Below are 24,958 nucleotides of genomic sequence, written 5' to 3'. Positions count from 1 at the left end.
GTTGGCCCCCAGATTTCATTCTGGCACGTACAGATCCAGCCCCTTTCTCAGTGATATTCACTTAAAGCGGTGCCTGCACCACCCTGCCGAGCATCCCTCGCTGTGACCCAGGCTCGCCCGCCCGGCCCCGCTCCCAGCTGTGCCTTTCAGGAAATGCTGGAAATGCTGAAAATGCCTCGAAATGTGCCCGGCCCCATGCAAGCGCTGGGAACCAGCCAAGCCCCAGCTGGGCGGCCTCACCGCAGGAGGGGGCCAAGCCAGGCGCCCGGCTGCCCCGTGTGTCGGCTCCGACTTGCTGGGCTGGGGTTTCTGTGCCCCCACCATCCCCTTTCCCAACCCTTTTTCTGGGGGCAGCCTTTGAGGGACAGAGCAGGACGTGGGTTAGGGACATGAACGGGAGACCCACAGCCTGAGGTGGCTGCTGGGGCAGGAAAGACGATACCCCAACCCCAGTTCCTAAAATCCTCTCCCTGGACTCCCACCATCTCTTCTGTCCCGACAGAGGATGCTTCGTGGTCCCTGCTTGCCCCAAGCGCTGCCCGCAGCCCCTCTGCCCCCATGGAAGGTCCCTGCCCGGGTGAGGGTGCATCCCCCATGGGCAGGCGGCTCCATCCCAGTGGCACGTGGGCTCGGCAACGGGGTGGCCCTGCACCCTCCCGCACCCTGTCCCACCCCCGGACCATGTAGGGCACCGGCTGCTCCCAGCCCAGGGCTTATAGGAAGAGGAAACCCTGTTCCTGCGCAGAGGAGGAAACCCGACAGCCCAGATGTGCACAGAGCAACGCCGATAGCGGTTTTATTATTTTTTTCTTTTTTTTTTTTTTTTCCCTCCTCTCTGCAAACAGAGGAGTTGCACAGCCCGACCCACAGCGTGGCGAGCAGCGGGGCCGGTGGGAGGCTGCAGCACAGCCCTGGCGCAGCCATGGGGCAGAAGTGCATGGAGAACGTGTCCTCCTTCCTCTTCGAGTATGACACCCCCAGGATGGTGCTGGTGAGGAACAAGAAGGTGGGACTGACCTTCCGGCTGATCCAGCTCATCGTCCTGGCGTACATCATCGGGTAAGGCTCCCTGGCAGCTGCTTTCCCCCAAATTAATGCTTTGCTACCAGGTTACAAAGTAAGAGAGACAAAGGGACTCATATATCCCCTATATCCCGATGTTGGGGGGTTTATTGCTGTGGATCTCATCCTCCTGGCTGTGGCCACTCCTGTGCTGCCCAGTGTCCCGCCATGGGTCTTCCAGATAGCCGCCCAGTCTCCGTGTCCTCCCCAGAAGCTACTGCGTGTGCAGGCTGGAGGCTCATCCCTGCCCAGCCCCGCTCTGCATGCCGGGGCCCCGGCTCCTCGCTGAGCCACATCCAAATCCCGCTCGAGCTGCTGGACGGTGGCCTGAGAATCTGTTGTTATTTTTATTTTCATTTATATTAAATAAGAGGCAGCTGGGGCCAGCGCGGTGATTTGTGAGACCCAAGTGAGACAGGACCATAAATCTCCCCGTCCACCACCCCGCCGGGGAGGCAGGGCCAGCCCAGCGGTGGGGGCCAGGATGGAGCCTGGCTCCAAATCCCAGCTTTGCTTTGCTTTGCTTGTGGGAGGCAGCTCCAAGAGCGGCTGCTTAAAAAAGGCAGCGAGTGTGGAGCAGGCGGGCTCGGAGCCGTGTGAGGATGCATGTCCTCGGGTGCCCTGGGGCTGCCATTCCTGCCACAGCAATTCGGTCCCCGTCCCCTCAGTGTGGGATGATGCGTTGTGCTGTTGGTTGTGTGACGGTTGATAAAAATCTTTGCTGTGCCCCCATGGCAGTTCTGGGCTCAGCCCTCAAAAGAGACCAGCACCCTTCCTTCAGGAAGGGCCCTACGGCAGGATGTTTGCAGGGTGAGGGGGGTGTCTGGCCATGAATTGGAAAAAAATGGGTATTTTGGGGGCATGGGGTGCCTAGCGCAGCCCAAAGAAGAGGCAGTAGCTCCCAGGGCGCAGTGCAAGTCGGGATGGGGAGCAGCGGTGCCCGTCCCAGCTTTTAGGACAGATTCCCTGGAAAGGGGGAGAAGCTTTCCAAGGCATCATTGTGGGACCCCGCGTTGCTCCCACCCTGCTCACCACCTCTTTGGCTCGTGGGGCTAATCCTCATCCCAAACTGCTGCTGAGCCAAGGTCTCAAGGATGCTCTGTTGCAAAGGGTTTTGCACTGGCCCGGACTGGTGTTACTGGGAGCAGTGCCGGCTCTCCTAAGGGCTGACTCCGTGACACCCCCGGGCTCCAGCAAACCCGGCCAGGGGGAACCGCTCCCGCGTTTGGGGAACCGGCGGAGGTGGTTGCTCAGAGCAGAACTTCCTAAGGAAACGCGGCTTAAGCAACCCAGCTAAAACGGGACAGGCAGCCAGGAGGGAGCAAAAAGAGAACCAGTTTTGGGGGGACAGCCAGGGGCAGAGGGGAGAAGGTTGGCATGAAGTTGCTGTAATTCCTACATTTTCTCTCTCCTGGTGGGGTCAGGCTCCGTTAGCAAGGGCCTGCTGTGAGCACGGCTGCGCGTAACCCCACCGGCCATCGGCATCCCCTCGCTGCCTGCAGCACTGCCTCCAGCTCCCTGCCTGCACTCAGCCACGATGCTTGAGATTTTCTCTTTGAAAGCAAGCTTGGCAGGCAGATATTTATTTATTTACAATTACCCCAGCTTCGGTACCCCCAGCAGCAGGCATGGGATGCTCGCGGGGATGCGTGCCGATGCGTGGCCGTGCTGGCAAGACGTACGACACTGCCACCAGCGCAGAGAGACCCGGCGGTGGCCTTGGGGAGCAGCTCTGTCCTCTCTCTCTGCTCTTCTTTCTGCCGACGTGCCGAGATAAGGCGGTATCGCTGCTGGCCAGGCCGTGCCAGGCGCTCCCCAGCTGGACATCGCTTTCTGGTTTTTGTTTCCTGAAAACCTTGCGTGCGAGGAGGCTGCGGGCTGAGCCGCAGGATGGGGCCAGCGAGGGAAGAGGAGGGCTTGGTGACTCTGCTGCACCGAGGAGTAACGCCAGGGGACTTTTACCACCTGGGCAGGGCTCGAGGCAGCATTTACAGCAGGACGGTGAAATGACACCTTGTTTGCCATGGCTGTGGCTCAGCGGCAGGGTGGGGGCTGCATCCTGTCCCACCATGGGGAGGCTGCGTGGCAGTGGGGCGCCCGGCCCTGTGTGCCCACAGCCACCTCCACCGCGGAGGGACGGGGCGGCAGTGGCAGCGCTGGAGGCAGATTTAGGGAAACACTCCACCATGGTGCCGCCCAGCTCGCAGCCTCCTGCAGCCCACTGTAACCAGTGTAAGCCAGTATGGCCCTCTGGGGAGGAGGAGGTTGGAGCTGGGGGTCCCAGCTGGGGTGGCAGTGGTGCTGAATTTCTGCTCTCGTCCTCACGTGTTGGGACAGATGTTGTCCCTGAGGTCCCCTCAGCCCCTATCTCAGGATGCCAACAGGGCTGCAAACAAAAAAGCATCATCCCCGAGAGATGCCCACAGGGTCTGGCACCCATAGGGCAGACCTCCGGGCAGCACTCAAGGTTCCCCCATTTTCCCCCATGCCTGCCGGACAGGTGCCCGAGGACAGGCTGACACGCCAGGCTGGTGTCACGGTCTGTCCCACAGGCAGCACGCTGCCTCTGTCACGGCCAGCGGGACCGGTGCCCGCAGCGGCAGGGAAAAAAACCAGATCGCTCCTTTTTTAGCGCCAGGAACACTCCACGCTGCCGGGAGCGCTACCCGAAATGGTTGCTCACCCGTGTTTATAGTCTCCCTGAGCCAGAGTTAATCCAGCAGCAGTTTGTTTATGCCATAGGTTAAATAGTGCCAGGAGCTGGCCCTAATGGGCTGCGTGATGGGCTGGGAAACGCAGGGAGAGCCTCGTGCCGGCCAGAGCAGCGTCCCGACCCTGCTCCTGCAGCCTCCTTGCACCTGGGGCCGGGGATGTGGTTCCCTTTGCTGGATGGGGAACGGTGGCCCTGGATGCAAGTCATGTCCAGGCTCAGCCATGCCTTGGCCCTGGACGCACTGATTTTTGGGGAGTGCCTATGCAGTGGATCAGGAGGGTCTGGGTGGGTTGCCAAACCCAGCAAACTGCAAACCCGCCATAGGCTTTAGCCCCAAATGGCTGATGGTACCCTGCTCCACCTGCCTTCACACACCCTCAACCACAAAACGTGTCCCAGTCCCCAAAATAAATCTTCCCACTGTGGAAGTCAGGTCCTGCAGCTACTGCATGCCTCCGGCAAGGGGTGGGAGAGCTCAGCAACACATTCCTCATCCAGCTGGAGGAAATTTGGCAAAGAAACCCCCAGGTGAGAGTGATGTGCTGGGACTTGAGGCTTCTGCAGATGAGTGCTGGTGGCCATGCTCACCCCACCACCTTTTCCTGTCTAGGTGGGTTTTCCTCTATGAGAAGGGCTACCAGTCTCAGGACAGCATTGTCAGCTCGGTCTCGGTGAAGCTGAAAGGCCTGACGCTGACCAACGAGAGTGTCCTGGGCCCTCACATCTGGGATGTGGTGGATTATGTTTTCCCACCCCAGGTAAGGAGGCAGGGTAAGGGGGTGCTTTTGTCCTGACGGCTGCTCTTCCCCACGTGCTGGTGTGCAGATGGGCTCCTTGGCAAAAGCTTTCCATGGCACGGTGTACCTGTGGGGGAAAGCAGGTTGCTCCTGCCACAAACTTCTGCCCACGTATCACCCCTGGGGAGCCATTCGGTTGATGGGGCATGTTTGAGGCTGCCTCCAAAAAGCTCAAGGCTTCTCCAGTGCCTCCACATGAGCATCTCAGGCAGCAAGGGGTGTCCTCCACTGTCCCTGGGGTTGGTGGCACTGCAGCTTCCCAGGGTCAGCTTGCTGACCTGTGCCAGGGGAGGGTGGAAGACCCAAAGTTAGGGAGAAAGGTGCCATCTGCCTGAACAAGCCGCGGCGGTTTGGGTGCCCTACCCCTTGCTGCAAGGAGAGGCTCCTCGCAGAGAGTCCATCAGAAAATGCTGTGCTAGCTGTGAGCTTGTTGGCTGTGTCTCCACAGGGGGACAACTCGTTCGTGGTGATGACCAACTTCATTGTCACCCCTGGACAGAAACAAGGAACCTGCCCGGAGGTAAACACACTGGCTTCCTTCAGCACCCTCAGCCCCTGTAATGTGGGGGGTGGGTTGTGGTGGTGGCACCGGGGAAGGAGTTTTTCTGACACTGAGAGGTTTAGTAAAAGCTTGAGCCTGGCCCCACATTATCGTTCCTGACTTGTGAGTGCCATGTGAAGGCTTTTATTCTGCTGAAAAACAGCCAGCATCCCCTTAAGTTTTCTTCCCTTTGAGCTGATCAAGAAAAGCAGGCTCAAGGCTTAAATAAAAGCATCTGCCTGGAGTTTAAAAAAGAAATTCCCCTTTTTCCTGCTTAATCTGGACATCCTTGGTTGGGAATTGGTGTATGGACGAGGCTCTGGCCACAGCTGAGTGGCGTTTTCCCTGAGGAAAATGCTGCCTGGCAAGGCAGGAGGGACAGAGGGACCGAAACGGTGGGGTGTGATGCTGAGAGGAGGCTGCCTGCTCTCTCCAAACAGCTGCCGGACGCCGGGCTCTGCACGCAGGACAGTGACTGCAGCAAAGGGAAATACAGCCGCCAGGGACAAGGTATGGCACACAGCACTGAAGCTCCGGCGTTTCTGGTGAGACGCACTGAGCACAGCGTGCTCCGGCAAAGCTGCAGGGCTGGAGCGTCTGGCGGGGGTGACCTGGTTTGGACCACCAGCCGGCAGGGTTTAGGGAAAGCCTCTGACATGCTGGGTGAGCGTTCCACCTGGGCTGGTCCTGCTTTCCTCTTCTGAAAGATATCTGAGCTGCAAAAAGCTCTGCCAATAAAAGGTTAATCAAGACTAAACCATTTCCCCCAACTGCTGTCCTTCTAACAGCTCGGCATTTTCTGAGGTGTATTTTAGCAAGAAAACTGCCCAGTTGCTCCCCTGTACAATAGTGCAAGAGAAACCACTGCCCTGAGCTGAGGTGCCACAATTAATTACCTTATTTATAAAGGGACAGCAAAGCCCTGAGTATTTTGCACTTCAGGTGTCTGCGGCAGGGCTGAAGCTCCATGCAGATCCCATCCGTCCCAGTACGAGGCTGGGATTTCCCAGGGTGTGAGCAGCATCCAGGGGTGTGAGCAGCTGTCTCTCTTCCCCTTCACAGGGCTCATGACGGGCAAGTGTGTGCATTTCAACAGCACTGTGAAGACCTGCGAGGTCTTTGGCTGGTGCCCCGTTGAAGTTGATGACCACGTTCCCAGGTAAGGAATGATCTTCTGGTGCCACCCCGGCTGCACCAGCAGCACTCGGTGTAGGACAGAGCAAGCTCTGGCAGGTTGCTGCCAGGGCAGACTGGGTCGATGCAGACCCCATGGCTGTGCATGCCTCTGGGGTGATGTGCCTCTCCTGGTGTGGTTTGCTCCTCACCTTGCTGCCAGCTCACCCCATCTCTGCTGGGTTCTCTGTGCGTGGAGCAGAAGCCCCTGTCTATCCCATTTACCTTCAGAGTAAAGTTGTGCTCTGCCCATGAGATGTTCTCCACCTCCTGCCTCCATGGAAATGCCTCCTGGTAGATGCAAAGTCCTTTTCTTCCTTGCTTCCCCTCCATGCAGGGGTGCCACAGGGACAGCCACAGATCTGCCACAGAGCCCAGGGAAGCATGCGGGCCCTTGAGCACTCTTCCATGCACGTCACTGTGTTTTTGGGGTTTCTTAACTGAAATTCCAGCACCTAACTCCCTCTCTGTCCCCTAACAGGCACCTCCTTCTTTCCTTGGGGCTTTTCTGAACCTTGTTGGGATCTTTCACTTAGAAAGGGAAGGGATGATATCACCAGTTTTTCTGGGTCTTGCTCGTCTGAGTTTGGATGAATCCCCACCAAATGGGGCTTTCCCTAGAGGCCAGACAGCCGAGTGATGGACACGTGTCAACACTTCTGTTTTTCAGCCCTGCTCTGTTGTCAGAAGCGGAGAAGTTCACCTTGTTCATCAAGAACAGCATCACCTTCCCCAGGTTCAAGGTGTCCAGGTAAGGAGGATAGATTCTGCTTGGTCCCCGTGTCCCTCAGAGGAAACCACGGGTGTGGCTGGGTGCTTGATATAGAGGATGCCGTCCCTCATCAGCGAGCCCAGAACTACTCTAACTGCTGCACCGATCACCAGATTAGCTGATAGGAACCAAGACATTTCCCTCCCAAATCTGTCCTACCTCGGCTGGTGGCTGTGGTTACAGGAAAGGTTTCTGGAATTAATGTCCCCTGAGTTACCCTCACATGATGCACATGAATATACAATTTCTCTGATTCTTCATTTTTCTTCTCCCTTTTCCTCCCTGAAGATAACAGTAAAATACTAGATGGCACAGTGGGGTGAGGAGTCAGGACAAGCTTGGTGCCAAAAAATGAGCAGAGTCCCCTCTTAACATCACAGTTCCCACCTGTTTCTGCAGCAGGTTATAGAGTTGGCCCCTTCCAGGCAACGCTGGAAACGGTGCTGCCGCCTGAAGCCACACGCGTAAGAGGATTTATGATGACACTGATTACATATCTGATTTGGAACAAATTAACAGAAGCTATTTGTGCTGAAGACAGCAGATTCTCCTCTCTAAGCCGATCGCATCCCTGCGCTGTAGCCAAGGTTAAATGCCCCGGCAGCCGGCATGCTTGGCAAAGTCTCAAGCCGACCTCGCACTGCACCCCGAGAGGCGGCTGGGAGAGGGGATCCCCTGCCAGCAGCCAGGAGAGGTGGCAGCCTGAGCGAGGGCAGGCAGGAGAGGGGACGTGGTGGGCAGGAGCAGGTCCTGGGAGGCGAGGGCAGCCAGGCTGGCTGCTGTGCAGGGGCTGAGCCGGAGCCAGCTGGGGTCATGGGGAAACTTCCTGCCTTTGATCACTACTGCTAATTAACTGCTGAGCATAAACGATGGGACGGGGTTGAGCAAGGCATGAGTCTTACAAAACCATCTGGGTCAGGGAGGCTTCACAGAAAGACTGTTTGTAGGGGAAAGAGCAGAGTGAGGTGGAAAGCAAGATGTTGTCCTTTCCTTTTCACCCTTTCTGGAGGAGAAAGCAAAATCCAGCTAAACGTAAAAGCTGCGGGATACATTATCCAGGAGCTGTCCCAGATGAAAACTGTTGGTGCACGGAGCATTGCCTGGTAGAGCCCATGGACGAGCTGACGTGCGAATGGGAGAGGCATCTGGGAGGGATGGTGGAGGCCACGGGAGGGTTTGCAAAGCCGAGGAATGAGAGAGGGGGTTGCTGGAAGAGGTGAGGACAGGCAGACATGTGCTGGGTTTGGGCAGCGGGCAAAACAGCAAACCCAAAGCGGAGGTGGACAATGTTTGCAGGAAAGAAAATGGCAGAGCGGCTTCCTCCACAGGAGGAGGTTCAGGGACATGAGTTGTTGATGGGGTGGGAGAAACCAGGCGGGGCTGGAGGAAAGGGCCCGCTCTCCACGTGTGGGGTCTGAGGAACGCATGGGGGAGGAGGACGAGGCCCTGACCTTTGGCATTACTGGGTTTTGAGCAATAGGTTGGACCAGGGACCTCCAGAGGTCCTTTTCCACCCAGATGATCAGGTTATTCAGACTCTTTCTCACTCTTTTCATTCACAGGCGCAACTTGGTTGAGAGTGTTACCAAACAGTACCTGAAGAAATGCACCTATCACAAAGTCACCGATTCCTTGTGCCCCGTGTTTGACCTGGGATACATAGTGAAGGAATCGGGTCAGAATTTTACCTTCCTGGCTGTTAAGGTGCTTGAATTTCAAATGCTGTTTCTTGCTGACGTGGAGAGGGGGCCAGTGACAGAGCAATCATCCCCAAGGGGTTGAGACACGAGGGGTCTGTTTTCTCAAGGACTCACGAGGCAGTGTCAGAATTAGCTCTTAAAGATTATGAATCTCCTCGGAAGTGGCCTAATATTTAAGCCTTTCTGGGAAACTCCCCTGTAAGCTTGACAAGATTTGACCCACTGACAGTAAATCCAGGGTTTGGTTTGTTTTAATTTGTGCAACAAATAACTGGAGCTGCGTGGCCAAATCCCATTCGATTGAGCTCGGAAACCTTGGCTGGATGGTGAAATATTGGTCATTGCGCAATGCAAACTGCAGCCTCTCCTCAGGCTCCGAAAAGCAGCTTTGCCCAACGCTTCTCGGGGTGGGATGCAAAAGTATCTGCTATTTCTGCACTGCAGAGCCTTAAGCTAACTTTGCCAGGCATTAAATCAAATCCGAGGCTTGTATATATTACAGGTACAAACAGACGAGCCTCTGGGGCACAGCTGGTCACAACCTGGAGCGAGCTCAGGAGGGATTGCTTCGTTTCCTAGCAGGTGGCCATTTCTCTTTGAGGAGGTTTTCTTCTGATATCCATGGATTAGTTTCACTCTCCTCTACGTCCATCTTAAATTGCCTTTTGATTTTCCCTGTGACATTAAAGGTTTGATGGCAGGGCTAAGCCACAGGAAAGGCGAATCTCCTGGGCAAAATCAGGCAAGAGAAGGCTGTCCCACAAGGACCGGGGGGAATCCCTGTTTCTGAGGACCATCAGGGTGCTGATCAGGAACAAGAGGGCATGAATTTAGTTCTGTATCCAGCATTTTGGGCAGAAGCAGCGCCTCCGCGTAAGGTGATGTACAGGGCACAAAGCTGAGGCTGCCTGGGAGGGCTGAGGCTGTGTGTGTACCCTGGAGGGCCAGGACACCTCATAGTGTCAAGACAGGCCACGCATGAGGAGGGAAAGCATTTCTTGGTGCGGGCCAGGTCCGAGGAGGGGCAACCTCACGAGTCCCCTCTCTTCTGCAGGGCGGAGTGGTGGGCATCACCATAGACTGGAACTGCGACCTCGACTGGCCCGTCCGGTACTGCAAACCCATTTACCAGTTCCACGGCCTTTACAACGACGACAGTAACGTCTCACCAGGCTTCAACTTCAGGTAAGGAGACCCCTGTTAACTCTCTAGGCAGAATTCAGAGATGACATCTTTCAGGATGCTGCAGCACTCAAGGGATGGTGGAAGATCAGGGACTGTTCTCCAAAATACTCACTTTAGAATGCTCTCTAGAATGGCATGAGAAAAGTGATAACCCATGCCTTGGCCTCCAGATTACCCCGTTGCCTTTCCCTGTGCATCTTCTCCCCCTTGCAGACTCTCCCACTCAGCTGAGCTCTTGGGAAGCCCCTTGAAAGACTGGAGATGGTGCAGGGTCATCTCACGTGTTCCCACGCTTCAAAGCGTTCAGTGAAAACATGACATTTAGGTGTGAGCTGCTGCTCTGTGCGAAGGTGTCACTGCTGCTGCACTAATATCTGCTGTCACGGATCACTTGGGCTCATCAGGCGTCGGCACAAGCAGAAGCTCTAACTCCAACTTGCAGGCAGGGAAACTGAGGCACGGAGGGGAGAAGTGCCAACAGACCAGCTCCTTCGGGAGGGTTAAGGAGAGGGTCAGGAGCAGGCCTGTTACAGCACAACCCCAGATCTGTGTACTGCTCTGCAGCCCACCAAGATCCCGAGGCATTCCCGTTGGGTTGCAGGGGGCTGTTAGACACCCTGGCAGGCCATTAACGCTCACCATCCAATCGGACAGATATGCCAAGTACTACAAAGAAGATGGGATGGACAAGAGAACGCTCTACAAGGTGTTTGGGATCCGGTTCGACATTTTGGTGAACGGCAAGGTAAGGGTGGCCAGGCGCTGGGGTCACCCCCTGCTCCCTGGGGCGGCAGTGCCATGTCCTCAGGAAGGTACCAGCCCTGTAACGCAGCGCCAGGATCTCGTGGGCCAGGAAAACTGGTGTGAGTGGGTTCCTTGGGTGCTGGCTCGCTCACAGCAGCCCTTAGGAAGTGCCAGGGAAGGGAACATAGAGAGGAAGCCCACTTTACACGTTGCATCTATCAGCTGCAGTTCGGTCAGTGGTTTTGTCACCAAAAAACCTCATGATGGGTTGGGGGGGGAAACTGTGGAAAGTCAAAATATTTTACTGATATTTCTAAAAGCTGAACATTTGCATTTTTGTATTTTGTCTTTTTTTTCTCACTGGGAGAGAAGGCTTTCCTCATTGTGTTCCCACTGGGAATATTTAAACGATATACTTTAAAAAAAAATAATAATTAAAAATACAGGAAACAAAGTAACTTCATTTTGTGTAAGCCTAAACCCAACCTACCATACTTTTCCGTTTGACCAATGAGCTTAAAACCAGCTCTTACCCAGCTCCTCTTTCTATCTGTGCTGTGGTTGTAGTTTGGGTTGCTGCAAGACACTTTAGCTGAGCCCCACCTACAGCTATGGCACCATTTTTTGGTTGGTTTTTTTTTTTTTTTTTTTTACCCCTGGGCTGATTGTAACACATCACCTATTTTCTCCAATTTATTCAGGCAGGCAAATTTGACATCATCCCAACCATGACCACAATTGGCTCTGGAATTGGTATTTTTGGAGTGGTAAGTTCAGATATTTTCAGCCTCTATATGGAGATTCTCAAATTAGTCTCCTTGCCTGTGACATCCACGGGGAAGTGTCCCTGAGCTGCAATGAAATACTGGTTCCCACTCAGACAACAGGGGATGGGGAAAGGAGGTGCTCTCCTGCCTTGCTAGCTCAGGAAAATAGATTCCTGCTGACCGCTGGCTATGTGAATTCTGCTAGCGGGAGCCGCTGCCCTGCCGAGTGAGGGGAAGGCAGGCTTTTGGGGCAGGACCGTGTCTTGGCATCTTGATAGTTTCAAGTTAGAGCTGGTATTGAGGGGCGTTTGGAGGTGATGGGCAGTATTTCATGCACAACAGAAAACCAGCATCCTGTTTGGTTATGGTCATTAAAGACTCTGGCATGACCTGAAGGGTGTTGCGCTCCGCATATACCTAAAGTGGAAACCCTTAACTTGTGTTGACTCCTGTTGCCCAGTATTGAACCCAGCACACTTCACTTCTGTCCTAAATGGACATTCAGGGGCTGTACCTTCTTTGGCAGCTGCCACGTTGTGGGTTGAAGCAGAAGTGCCCCTAATTTGCGGGGCAAGCTGGCACAAGTGAGCTGAGAGGGCAGCCCCCAACCCTAACTGCACTTTGATTTAAGGCCTCTGTCCTCTGTGACCTGCTCCTGCTGCATTTTCTCCAAGGACGTGACTATTACAAGCAAAAGAAATTCAAATATGCGGAACAGGAACCTGTAAGTAAAAGCAAGTCCCTCCCCTGCGGAGGCTCTTGCGGGTGTGTGAGTGTGGATGTGTGCATGAGTAATGACGCTGTAACACAAACATTTATATTGTGAAGCAACCAGGCGCCTTCCCGAACTAGTGGGAATCCTGAGCCCTTGGGACTGTCAGGGACTGGGATCCATGAATCTCCTCTCCGAAATTAGAGATCTTCTGCGTGACTCGCTGCTGATAGCTTTATTCCCTCCCTTTATCCCCAGATATTCCAATATCTGGTAACACTTGCATTGCTTTAAAGGAAGCAGACCAGTGCTTTAGCAAATTGGAAAATGTCCCTTTTTCTGCTTTCTGAGAACATCTCCGTGACTGTGGCCTTTCATAGCACATGAAAACAGCTCCCCTCAAATTCATCTGAAAACGTGCTTATGCATTGAGGGTTAGAAATTGCTGTTCAACCACATTTTCCCCTGACATTAGAAAGGGGCACGTCTGTAAAAGAATCATTGTTTTCTCTCATTTAACCTCCAGTCGAAGTTGCATAAGAAGGGAAAAGAGCTGGACAACACACAGTGAGAGGTGAGTGGTGTTTCCCCGGCCCTGCTAGCCTACGGCTGGCAAGGGTGAGGGCTGTGGGTCTGGGGAGAGCCCCTGGGAAGGCGGCAGCAGGGCTCCAGGGAGGCACGGAGGAGATCTGAGCTCTGGGCTGTAATGTCTAACCTGGGGTCAGGCCGGTGTGTGGGGCTGCACTGGGCGCAGGATGTGGGACAGATATCTCATCTTTGATGGCAGCAGCGCTTGAAGAGGGGCGGTGGGGGGCAAGCCACCAGAAATCACTGTGCGCCTCCCTCTCTTGGCAGAATCCACACTGACCGACAAACCTGCACCCTCTTCCTCCTCCTCTCCTAAAACACGGTTGCCATCCCCTGTCACCAGCCTGCACCAGCCCCAAGGCCACAGGAGCAGTGTCCGACACCGGCTCACGGGAACACAGCGCTCTGCAGCCGGGGCAGGGTCCGGCTGGCTCGGAGCCCTGCCTCTGGTGGGACGCGCCACGATGCTGCGGGTGGGTTGAACTAAGGGACCCTTGGGGCCCTCCACCAGCCCTGCTGCGGGGTGCTGGGGTCTGCCACCTTTGCAGGCGCTTCTGAGGGGCTCCCGCTGCGCCCTGCCTGGTGTGCGGGGGCCGTCTCCCCTGGGGAGAGCATCACTGCCTCTCCTTCCCCGGCGGCACCCTTGGGCAGCTCAGAACTGAGGCGAGGGGGAGGGAAGGAGAGCTGGCAAGAACCATGCCCAGTCCCTCAGCATGGGAGAAAAATGGTTATTTTGTAAGGATGTATTTTATTAAAAAAAAAATAAAAAATAAACCTTTAGTTTTTCTACTACATCCCTTTGCGGTGCCCATGCTTGCCCCGGGGCGTGGGGTACGCAGTGCTTTTGGGCACTGGGGGGGTTTGTGCTTGCAAAAGCAATCCTGTAAATCGGGCTGGAGCGTGGGGCCTCTGCGATGGGCTCAGTGCAGGCTCCCCCAGGCTCTGCCTTCCTGTGCAGGGCCCCCGGGCCTCCAGCCACGAGCGGGGCTTCTTATCAGGGTTGTCACTTGGGTTTCCTCCTCAGACAGGCTGGCTGGCGGAGAGCACTGGCGCGGTGCCGGCCATCCAGAACAGCTGCCCTGTGCCAGCTCTGCCTCCTGCTGCCCACGCCGGTCAGTATTAGCCGGTCAGAACTGACCTTCTCGGCGGTAGCCTCACAGACCAGCTCTTTGCACCCGGGAACAAAACTTCCCCTCTCTGCTAGAAGATTGGCACTACTCGGCGTGCGCAGTTGGATGTCACGAACTACGCCCAAGCCTCACATCGCTACGAGAGGCCACTGCCCCGTGCTGCTGGCTCTGTTCAGTTCTCCAGGACGCATCAGCACAGACTTTCTGCACTGTCTCTTTCTGAATGTCATTTTTGCACCCCTGGGAGGAAATTTTGCCTTGGTGACTTCAAAACTGGATCCCAGCTGCCATGGGAAAGTCAGTAAAGAAGCTATAGGGATTGCTCTGCCTGTGGCTGCAACGCTGCTGACTCTGGTGGGAACTGAGCTAGGAGCCTGCAGGATGGACGCCCCGCGCTCGGCTTGTAGGGACATGGGGGCATGTGGCGCGGATGGTTGCAGGTGACATTTGGTCATAAGCTCAACAAACATTTCAAGCCATACCTTCCCTGTGGGGAGATTATTTGCTCTCAGAAGGATGTCTCAGCTTTCACAGGCAGGGTTTGGGGTTTTTTTAAAGATTATCCATTTTGCTAACTTTTTCACCCTTTCTCAGGATGCTGTGAGAAAGGTGCCAGGTGCTCATACTAAAGATGCAGAGATGAGGTGAGGGAAAGCTCCCTGGTCTCTGGAGGAGTTAGTGCCATCGTAGCGGGGCTGGTGGCATCCCTGTGCAGCGTGTGCTCTCCTGCAGCGCTCGTCGAGTCGAAGCGCTGCACAGTTGCCGTCTAGTGCAACGGTGCATCTCTCCAGCAAGCCGCAACCAGCAGAGGGGACTGGAAGACCATTTCACACAGACATGCCTGGGGAAAAATTCGGTTGCCAAAGATTAGAGGCAGCGAAGCGAGAGTGCTCAGGTAACCTTTTGCACCCACTTAAACTGGGTCAATCTCCAGTCATAACTTAAAATAACTAGCGCAAGGCTGCAGGTAGAGCAGGGCGTTGTTTCTGCCTGCTTAATCTTTCGAGCTGCTTGTAATGCCCAGCCCCTGTTCTTTCCTAGTAAGTATTAAAAGGCAGAATAGGAAATTAGGAAAAATGCTACTTGTAAATGATCCCCTGAAGTTGCTATTCAAAACCTCTGAGCTGGGATCCCTAAAAGTCCCAAGACTGCTTTAAAAATCGTGGGAGGGTTTATTTTCATCTCCTTGCTTGTTTTTTAAAATGCACAATCTTTGGGGATCTTTTTCTTTGCTTTTCATTCACCAACCATTTCTGCAACCAGCAGAATGAGATATTGTAATTTTAATTGTTTCACCAAAACAAGCTCCTCCTCTGAGCCACAGCACCCAGGGCCTGCGGCTTTCAGGCGGGTGCTATGCAGAGCGATAGTTGTCTGGAGGAAACTGAGTGAGTGTGTGCCTGTAACGCACGGTGGTCCCCTCTGCACTATGAAATTGCAGGGAAAGCCCATGGCAGTTGTTTCAGTCCCTCCTTTTGCCAGAGGGGCTGGAGCGGGTGCTCGGGGTGGGAGAGGAGGAGGAAGGGCTGGTCTGCTCAGCCCCGTGGGGCTTGAGCCTTCGTTGGCATAGATGCTCTATTTCAGCACGGCAGCTCCCAGCCACTTCTCCCAGTGCCTTCCAGTTTGCTAAAATTCATGCAAATTTACTGAATGCAGGATAGTACACAACAGTTAAATGTCTGCACATCTAAAGCACTGAAAAATGGAAATGACGACAGGTCTAAGATTTGCCCTGAGAAAGGCTGCACCCTGCAGCGTCCTGGCATTGCTGCTGAGCTTGTTGCAGGGAGGTTTCTCGGTGCAAGTCCCACTGGGGAGGTGTGGGTGACTGGCAGGACCATACTCCCGGCCTCTTGGTTTGACCTGATCCTGCTCTTAGGCTCAGGGAAGAATTTCCTGTGCTTGGCATCTCTTGTGGCCAGAAAGCGACTGTATTTGAAGCTGTAAAAATGCGGCCAGTGTATCCTGCTGCTCTCTGACCAGCAAGCCAGTGTCACAGAAACCCAAAGGGATTTGGTCATCGTGCGTTAGACCCCTTCAGTGACAGTGTGCTGTGTTGCTTCTTATTTATGCTGTGGCAATGGAGGGGTGGGTTGTGGGTGTTTTTTTTTAAAATGCCTTGTTTAATTGTGCTTTGGTTTGTATGTGGTTATTTAGCTAACAGAAAAATACTAATAAGAAAGGAACCTTCAGTAAATCAAACACTGCCTCCAGTCCTTTCAGCCAGAAAACACATAAGAAAGAACATATATTATTCTCCAGGTAATCCCTAATCATTACAAACAGCACTAACAAGCCCTTGAATGTGACGTTGTCGGCACAGCGCTCTGAGGGTCTAGCGGAGGACTCTTGCATTGATCATGGGTGTTAGATGAAGAGAGCGAGCCAAGAGTGCAGTGTCAGTATTCCCATTTTACAGAAAGGGAAGCCAAGTCACAAGCAAATAATTTCTGAACATGTATGTAAATGTGGTGAGCAGATTCCACCTCTGACCAGTTATTATCATCTGTGAAGGTTACCAGGTTGGACCTGGTACAAATAGTGTCTCTTCATCCCCTCAGGCCTAGTTACTCTGAAAGAAATCAAGCGGCACAGATATTCCAGAAGAGCAGATAAACTTACTTGGCAATAGTTATGCTGGTTAGTGATGCTGCAGAGATGAGGAATTATATTTCAACCTCTGCAGAGCTGACAACATTTAATCATTATGTTTGCGCACAATTCCCAGCACAATGAGGCTCTGATTTCCACCTGGTGCTTCCAGACACTGTAACAATACAACTTAAAAATGAATAACATAAAGAAAGAGATAGCTCCTTCCCTGGGCAATCTCTCCTATCTCTAAGCCCACTCATTCTTTCTCTGGCACAGCAGCCTCCCTTTTATTTTTAACCCAGTCCTCCACTTAGGACATTCTTGGATTTTTCCCTAAAAAAGCACCTGCCTTTCTGGTGACACTAATTCCCTTTCTCTTTTGATGTGCAAGCATGTTTTTCAGTCAGATAAATTCTCTGGCTGACACACAGTGAAGGACTGACAGGAATATTTATGTCCTCCCAGCTCCAAAGGATTCTTTTATTTCCTTCTGTCCCAAAGATGTGCATTCTCGGGCCAGATTGTGCTGGGTGGCAAAAGGACCCTCTCTGCTGTTATAGCAGCAGACATCTGCAGCTCAGCCTGCAGTCCCGCTCCCGGTGACAGTACGGTTGTTACAGCTCATTTTCACTGCTGCCAGCTCTGTATTAATTATGCCACGCTATTTTCTTTTGCTTTCTTTGGTGAAGTGCTCTCTCCTTCTGTTATCTATTTCTAATTGCTTTATTGCCTTATTTTAGAAAGCGTAAAAGTCCTAAGCGTCCAAATGGATTCTGAATATAGCAACAGCGCAGTCAACCGATGGGCTCTTTCGCAGGGGTGAATTGGGATTGTTCCAGTTAACAGCGCGCTGCCTGCTGGTACCAAGCACGGATCCTGCTCCGCTTTAGGGCACCACAAAGAGATTTGGCCCAAGCTGTTCTGAAAAGAAATGATGTCTTCAACACTTTTTTTTCATCCACATGTACTTGTGAAATGCTTGGGGAAATGTAAAGTCTCCCTCTCGTAACTGTAACTCAAGGACAAGTTAAATAAACACCCTCCCAGTCCTTGCACCCAGAAAACATGTGGGAAATAATAGTTACCAACCAACTACACCCAATTGCTGTCGAACAGAAATACCAAAGTCTTATTTTAACATTGTTATAGCCTTCATGGTCTAAGCATCAGAGAGACATTATTTGGGGCTCTTTTTGCACTGGTCATTGCTGCTCTACAGTATAATCACCTGTGTGGAAAGAGAAACTGAGGCAGGCGATTGGTTAGATTTGGTTTGGTTTGGTTTCTGGAAGAAATAGCAGTTGTGGCTGAGACTGGCTAACCAGGTTATGTCAGTAGGTCAAGTGCTAGCAGTCTTTGCCAGAGGCGATAGCCTCAAACCCTGATGCTGGTGCTAAAACTGTGCCTCAGACGTCACTAGTGATTTAAACTGCCTGATGCCAAAGGAGGCAGGTCTTTGGGGGACAATCCTCAGCACTTTCCAAACAGTCAGCATCTCCTAGGCATCTCAAAGCCAAATGTGCGTCAGCCCAAATGACTTCTGAAACCCTTGAACATATTTCTCAGCAGTAGTTATGGCAAGAGGAGCAGGAGGCTGGAAGTTTTACTCATTGCTCAAGAAAAGCTCAGTTGTCCCTGTATGAGCAATTGGAAGCCCCTGTGAAACAGGTCAATGTTTTATCTTATATGTGCTATGGTCTTTCAGAGCATCTCTTGTGCCCTGGAACCACAGGAGCACAGTCTCTCTGTAGGCACAGCCACATCCCTGGGTCCTGGGCGCTTACAGTCAGGCATCCGAGAAGGAGGTTGCTGGGGCGTTCACTGCTCGGGGCTGGGAGAGGCTTTGCTTTTTCCTGAGTCCACCACGGCCCACAGACAGCCCAGGAGCTCAGGGTGGTGATTGTCTTGAGATGCTATCTAATCGGTGATTGCAGATGAGCAGTCTTGAGATGATATCTGACCAGTGATCATTAGCTAATATCCAGAGCTGTTGGAGGAAGGCAACAGCTTTGGAAGTATGAACTCAAGGTGATGAGGTTATCTGCTGTCCTGTTACAATCGTAGAATTGTTTAGGCTGGAAAAGACCTTTAAGATCAAGTCCAATGGTTAACCCAGCACTGCCAAGCCCACCACCAAACTATGTCCTTAAGCACCACGTCTACACATCTTTTAAATACCCCCAGGGCTGCTGACTCCACCACTTTCCCGGGCAGCCTGTTCCAGGGCTTGACAACTCTTTCAGTGAAGAAATTTTTCCTAATCTCCAGTCTAAACCTCCCCTGGCACAACTTGAGGCCATTTGCTCTTGTCCTGTCGCTTGTTACTTGGGAGAAGAAACCAACCCCCACCTGGCTACAACCTCCTTCCAGGTAGTTGTAGAGAGCAATCAGGTCTCCCCTCAGCCTCCTGTTCTCCAGGCTAAACAACCACAGTTCCCTTGACCGCTCCTCATCAGACCTGTTCTCCAGACCCTTCCCCACTTCGTTGCCGTTCTTTGGACATGCAGAGGAACCAGGGAACTGCTAGAGATGACCAGCCGAATCCCTGCTCCTAAATCCTGGGTTTTAGCCAAATGAAGCTCCACTGAAAAACACATTTGTCGGTCACTCTAAAATACGGCAGGCTCTGCCACCCTCCCACTGGTTCACGTCACTGCCCTTCTCTGCCCCAGTGTCTCCTGGTCATGGAAGATCTCTGCTGGATTTTTCTCTGTGACGAGCTGAAAGACCAATGCTTTCTAGCTTTCTAACAGGGGTCATTTCACCGAATGTAACAACTCTTTAATAGTCAAGTTTAGAACCACACAAGTACTGGATTTTTAGCTTGCTGGTTAAAGGGGAAAAAAAAAAACCCAACACTTGTTTTTGTTTTCTTCCTTGCAATATAAATAAGGGGACAGGGTATGCTGTGGTCATATAATTGGATCCATTGTTTTATTAGTGAACTTAAAGTTAACAGTAGGCAAGTAACATCTCAAAGGTTTCAAGCGAAATTCAAAACGTTTCAGTTCAAAGCATTTTTGATTGAGAACTGGCAAATGGAATGGACAAATATTTTAGGTGGAAGTGAAAGGGCATTAGCCCTGGATAAACCTGTTCATTCGTAGAGAGCTGCTCAGCTGCCTATGACCAACCAGGGTGACAAAGCACATTTCTGCAGGAAACGTAAGACTTGGATGCCCATGGTAAATTGCAGTAGGGTATGTCTGACTATAAGACACATACCCACAGAATAAGTAAGTGAAGAAGTTCATTGTCTTCGCAAGGCTTACAAGATGACTTTGCTGTTTTAACAATTAGTGTCTCAATTACATTTGGATACTTCTGTAGACACAGTGACAAACAGAGCAAGGTTTTTTTGGGATAGGAAACCAAGTTGGTAGTAAACAACAAGCTGCATTATTAATATGTTGAGTTGTTTTAAGAAATGAAACCCATGGTAAGAAATTAATTTGTTTCCAAAGCAGAGGATTATTTGATACCCACTGGAAGTAAGCGCAGGCATTTCTATCCGCTTGTTGTCACAGCGGGAAGGAGCAGCAGTCAGCAGAGGGTTGAGTCAGGATGTGGATTTAATCCAACTCTTGCTCTCCAGCTAAAGCCAAGATCCCCTGGTGGGGACCCTGACTGTGAGCGGGGTCACAGCAAAGCCCAGCCAGCCCGGCCGCGAGTCACTTGTCACAAAATCAACATCCTCACGAATCCCACAGGAAACACACTTTGCAGCTGGGTGCAGGGCTGCAGTGGGAACCCCTCGACCCAGGGGCACAGTCAACTATAAGCCAAGTAGGTAAAAGAGAGTGGGGGAAAAAAATAAAAGCCAAAACATGAGTCATGAAACGCAGAGGGCAGTTGCTTGTAGGAATTCCCTGAGTGATGGCAGTGGAATTAGTTGATGTGCAGCATTTATCCCCATTGCTGTAAGACTTTAGAAAATGCTTGTGCATATGATCAAGGGTGACTTATTAACCTAGAGACAGAGCCTGCATGAGGGGACACATGGCCACATGGAGGGTGAGCAGGCGCCCCCCATGCCAGCACCCTGGAGAACAAGGCCACCCTGCCCTAGGAAGTGTGTTCTCACCACAGCCTCCTTGGTGCCAGGGGAGACCATGGGCACTGTGCTTCAGCACAGGGAAAACCACCTGCACCCACAGCCTGACCACACATCACCCAGGGAGCAGCCGACTTGCTGCCTGCCCCCACACCATGAGGGCCCCCCATAGCCCATCCCCACACTGCGTCCCTCACTCCCTATCCCTCAGCCTGGCACAACCCCTAGGGCTCAGCAGACCCTCCGGGCCCTGCCCACCAGCATCACTTTGCCTGGTTACATTGGCAAAAATACCAGGGTTTGTTTTTTTTTTTTTTTTACCCAAGCGCCTGCCCCCACCTCAGGTGTGCTTCTGGTTGGGCACCACACGGCCACACGCCCCCGAAAAAGAGGGATTGTGCCTCAAAACCACGGCTGTGCCGGCCAGGGCCGGTACCCCCTCCGGGCTCCTACCGCCGCCTCACCCACCCGGCGACCGCCGGGCAGCGACCAACGGCTGCCGCGCGAGCCCCGAGAGGCGCGGCCGCCGCTAGCCAATGGGAGGTTATTTACACCCCGCGGGTGGGGGGCTCAGGCCCCGCGCGGCCAATGAGGGGCGAGCGACCGCGGCGGCGCGGGGGCGGCGCGCGCTGATAGGGCGCGGGCCGGGGAGTTTCGCCGGGCGCTGCAAACAGAGGCACGTTGGAGCTGAGCGGCGCCGGGCGCAGCCGAGCACAGGTGAGCGCGGGGCGGCTGTGGCGGGCACGCGCCTGGCTCGTGACCGCGGGGCTCCCGCGCGGGTTGTCGCCCCAGCGGGGGCTTCGCCACCGGGCGGCGTGAGGGACCGAGCGCCCCGGCTGAGGGACCGCCTAGGCCGCGCTGCCCGCCCCGCGGGTCGCCCGGTTTCAGCCCTACCCGGGGCGGCGGCCCCTTCCCGGCTTGAGGCAGGTGGAGCGCGGAGGACGCACACGCGGGTTTACTCCACGGGCAGCCTCCCGGCGGGTGTGGAGGGGGGGGGCACGGCGGGCAGGACGCGAGCGGGATCCGAGCTCCTGGTGTCGGAGGTCTGTACCGGATCGCCGGTGCGGGTGGGCTCGGGCTGATGCCTCGTCCCCCGGGCTGTGAGAGCTGTGCTCCGCCGCTGCAGCGGTGCTGAGAATGCGCCGTGGTGCCGGGCCGCCGCAGCTCCAGAGCTGGTGCTTTTACCAAGCCCAAAAATTAAAGGAGAGGAAAAAAAAAATCCTTCTAAAAACTGGGATGTGGAGCAGTTTACACATCACACCAGTCATCTCTTCATTCTCTCGAGGGAGAGAGGGTGCAGAAGAGAAGGTAGGAAGTGTGGTGAGTTCCGTGCAGGTTTGTCACTGCTTCCTAATCCTCCCGGCTGCCCTTGGGGATCAGTCTGAGCTCCTCAGAGTCTGCATTTTGTCATGGGTCAGTGCTTTGGTCTGAGCTATCCTGCCCTGGCAGTGTCTCAGAGCACACACCTTGCAGCCAGGCTGGCGTGAAGAGGGGCCTGTCTTCCTCTCTCTGCTTACCTTGGCTCTGAGGGAAAATAAACTGCAGCTCACAAAGGCCTGTATGCTGTGAACAAGGGATATCACTTTCTTCAGCTGCTCTGATGAAGCTAAAATTACCATTCTGTTGTAGTTGTAACTTAATGGAAAAGGTTTTGTTTAACAGGAAACTGTTGCTTTTCTATTTACAATACTCTGTGGTTCCAAGTTAAGCTTACAGTGCCACTTCCCATAAGGTGTTAATTTTCTCCCTGTGAGGCATCTCTGGCAGCTTCAATTTGTTCTGGCGTTTGACATGGGAAGGCTTTGAAGTGTTGCTTTTGAAACTGGATAAGGCAAGCGGAGAGCCGTTATCTCAGTTGCTTGAAGAGAAAAACCAAAGCCAGCGTGCTGGGGCTGTGCTCCAACATGTCCCTGCATATGGTGCAGCTTGCTGTGCTGCACCCTGCGCTTGGGCTGGGGTGCGTGGTGTGAATAGGATTAATCTCCAGGCATAGCAATAAATTGTTCTCCTGGGCTTGCTCCCTTGGTTTTTGCCTGGAGAAGGCCAGATCTTAGCAACCAGGAGTGTAAGCACCAGCCCCTTATCATTCCAGTGAGGAGTTCAGGCATGTTATTGTTTGATACGGTATGAAGGCTGGGCTCTAAGTCACAGTAGGTGCTGGGCCACTGGGTTCTGATAGTTTTCTTTTTTGAGGCAAGCTGTGTTCACTGGCATGAAGTGCCTTCAATGTGGAGCTGTCTCCAGCTATTTCTTCTCCTTGCTTTCAGGATGTGTCTTGTGGGTTGGAGCTGGCATGCTTGGAGTGGGATATATGTGGGTGTACATGCTCCCAGGACAGCTCCTGGCCCAGAGAGGGTGGGCAGAGCTGCTCATCCAGCCTTTTCCAGAGCTGAGCTGCAAGGGGACCTCATCTGTCCCAGCCTGAGCTGCAAGAGGACCTCATCTGTCCCAGCACCGTCCCAGGAAACGGCGAGGTGCCCCCATTGCTTCACATAGCCTCTTGGTGCTTTACTTCTGCCATGGCTTTCAAAGCTGGTGCTGCTAGGTGTTCATTAAGCCCTAAATGTCTTTGCTTGATATAATTAATTGTCCTTGCACTAACTGGACTTTCAAGGCCCAGCTTTTTTTTTTTTTTGCTGGGAAGGGATTGTGGGATTTTTCTTCCCTTATGGGCTCTTGTGGGATGGCTATAGTGGGAATCTCCTCAGGCTGCAGCAGAGGAGATGTATGGAAGGACAGTGCAGCAGCGTTCTGTTTTCTGGAAGAAGCAGCACTGTTTAGGTAGTGGTCACCACAAGTGCTTATGTGGTTTAGACTCTGGCTCGGTTTGAAGAGGTGGTACTATGCTGAGTGTGTCACTCTGGCAAGAAGACCCTTGGCTGAAGTACAGAGTACAGCATCTCTTCTTGCTGGTGTTTGTTCCTTGAAATTACTGAAGGGTGTATTAACACAGTCATTTGTGCCAGCCTCTCCTGAACTGTGGAAAGAACAGTCCTGTCTGAAAGCTAAGTCTTCTGTCAAGTGTCAGTGCTGACCTTACAAGAGCCTTTATAGGGTCATTGCTTCCTGGGAGCAGGGGAAGGAGAAACCTCTTCTGTAAGAGGCTTCAGGAAAAGGTTGGGGGTGCTGGATGGCTTTTGTGGGCTATTAGCAGCATGGTTTGGGTCTCCAGAGGACATATCTGCCTGGCTGAGGGGCAGAGAGGATAAATCTGATGCCAAATCAGGGCATGCTAAGCTCGTGGAGGGGTGTGTTGGTGGGGAGCTCACTGTGAGGATTTTGTCTGTGCTGGAGTTGTGGAAGGCAGTTTGTTTGCTAACATCTGAAATCAATATGTGCAATTACTCTGCCGTGGGAAGATGCCTGGAGACAGCATACCCATTGCTGCCCAAAAGTGCATGTGGATGATGGGCAGGTGGAGTGTTGATGGGTCTGTGCAGCAGCTCAAAGCACTGACAAACACTGGGTGTAGGGGGAGGCAGGCTCTGCTTATGTGGGAGATCACACTTGGCTTCAGGGCTCTGTGTGGATGCTGAGCACACTGTGTTAGGCATTGTAAGTAGGCAAAAGGTGGGAGGGGAAAATGGTTTGTGTGGGGTCTGCTGCTGACCTCAGCTTTGGGCAGCATCAGGCTGTAGCAGGAGCTCTCCTGACACCTGAGTGTGAAGGAGGGTGGGCAAACAAGGCTTCTGAGTGGGTTTTTACCCACCTCTAACATGGGGTGGAGGGAGACTTCTTCCTGCACAGCCTCTGGCAGATGCTTGCTGCTACTCAGCCCTGCTGCTGCTCCTAAAGTTCGGCAGTTGGTGATGGCAGGATGCTAAGCTGTCCTTTTGCTGAGAACCAGTGAGGAGGCAAGTTACCCCTTTGTTTTTTTGGATGAAAGTGAGGCCTGAGTGGTCAGTGTAAAAGCCAAGTATAAAGTTGGTATGAGATAAAATGTTATTGGCTTGTGCCTTAAAAGGTAGGAAAGCAGACACATCTGGGGAAAACCAGGTATACAGTAATAACCCTTATCAAAATTCTTCCTCTTATGTCTTTCTCTTCATGGTTTCTTCTCCTCTAATCTTCAGTCCTTTATTTTTTTGGCACAGGATGTCACATGCTTTGAGAAGCAAGCATCCAATGTGCAGGGAGGTGACCCAGTCATCAGAAAATATGTGGTTGAAGAAATTAATGTGGGTAGCTGGCTGTAAAAGCAGTGCGGATGATTGGAGTGTATAGAAGCAATGTTGACATAACGCAGTCATTGTGGCAGATCTGAAGGTTAGTTAGTGATGTTTGTGATAGATAAAACATCAAAGCATTGGGTACAGCAGATAAATGAATAATATCAAATAATGTCATGTAGTGAAGCATGTTTTAATTAAGACAGTGGTTAAGCTTAGCATGGTTGAAAAACAATGTCTGAAATCCTCTAAAGAG

The 24,958-nt window shown here is 52.9% G+C and overlaps 2 protein-coding genes across 6 annotated transcripts in view; both read left to right on the top strand.

Annotated features, from left to right (window-relative positions):
- Positions 1 to 699: 699 nt before the first annotated feature.
- On the top strand, positions 700 to 13,540 carry P2RX1 (purinergic receptor P2X 1). The gene is made up of 13 exons (XM_075771612.1): positions 700 to 1,059; positions 4,386 to 4,533; positions 5,021 to 5,092; positions 5,554 to 5,623; positions 6,176 to 6,272; positions 6,957 to 7,037; positions 8,621 to 8,762; positions 9,813 to 9,943; positions 10,598 to 10,688; positions 11,389 to 11,454; positions 12,086 to 12,178; positions 12,693 to 12,740; positions 13,022 to 13,540. Exons 1-12 carry the CDS (start codon positions 923 to 925, stop codon positions 12,735 to 12,737), a joined length of 1,173 nt encoding a protein of 390 aa, XP_075627727.1. The 5' UTR covers positions 700 to 922; the 3' UTR covers positions 12,738 to 12,740; positions 13,022 to 13,540.
- Positions 13,541 to 21,125: 7,585 nt separating this feature from the next.
- The window catches only part of CAMKK1 (calcium/calmodulin dependent protein kinase kinase 1), a 107,579-nt gene continuing 103,746 nt past the window's right edge, over positions 21,126 to 24,958 (top strand). For 3 of the 5 annotated variants that reach the window (XM_075771437.1, XM_075771435.1, XM_075771439.1), the window contains exon 1: positions 21,126 to 21,250. The gene's annotated coding sequence lies outside the window, so the exon portion shown is untranslated. Of the gene's footprint in view, positions 21,577 to 24,190; positions 24,388 to 24,958 lie in introns of those variants that run through there. The other 2 variants (XM_075771436.1, XM_075771438.1) reach the window with 2 other exon arrangements.

The sequence above is a fragment of the Balearica regulorum genome, chromosome 19 (assembly GCF_011004875.1).
Source record: "Balearica regulorum gibbericeps isolate bBalReg1 chromosome 19, bBalReg1.pri, whole genome shotgun sequence".
NCBI lineage: Eukaryota > Metazoa > Chordata > Aves > Gruiformes > Gruidae > Balearica > Balearica regulorum.
The sequence above is the reverse complement of the archived record's forward strand: the minus strand, read 5'-3'. Positions and strand labels throughout refer to the sequence as shown.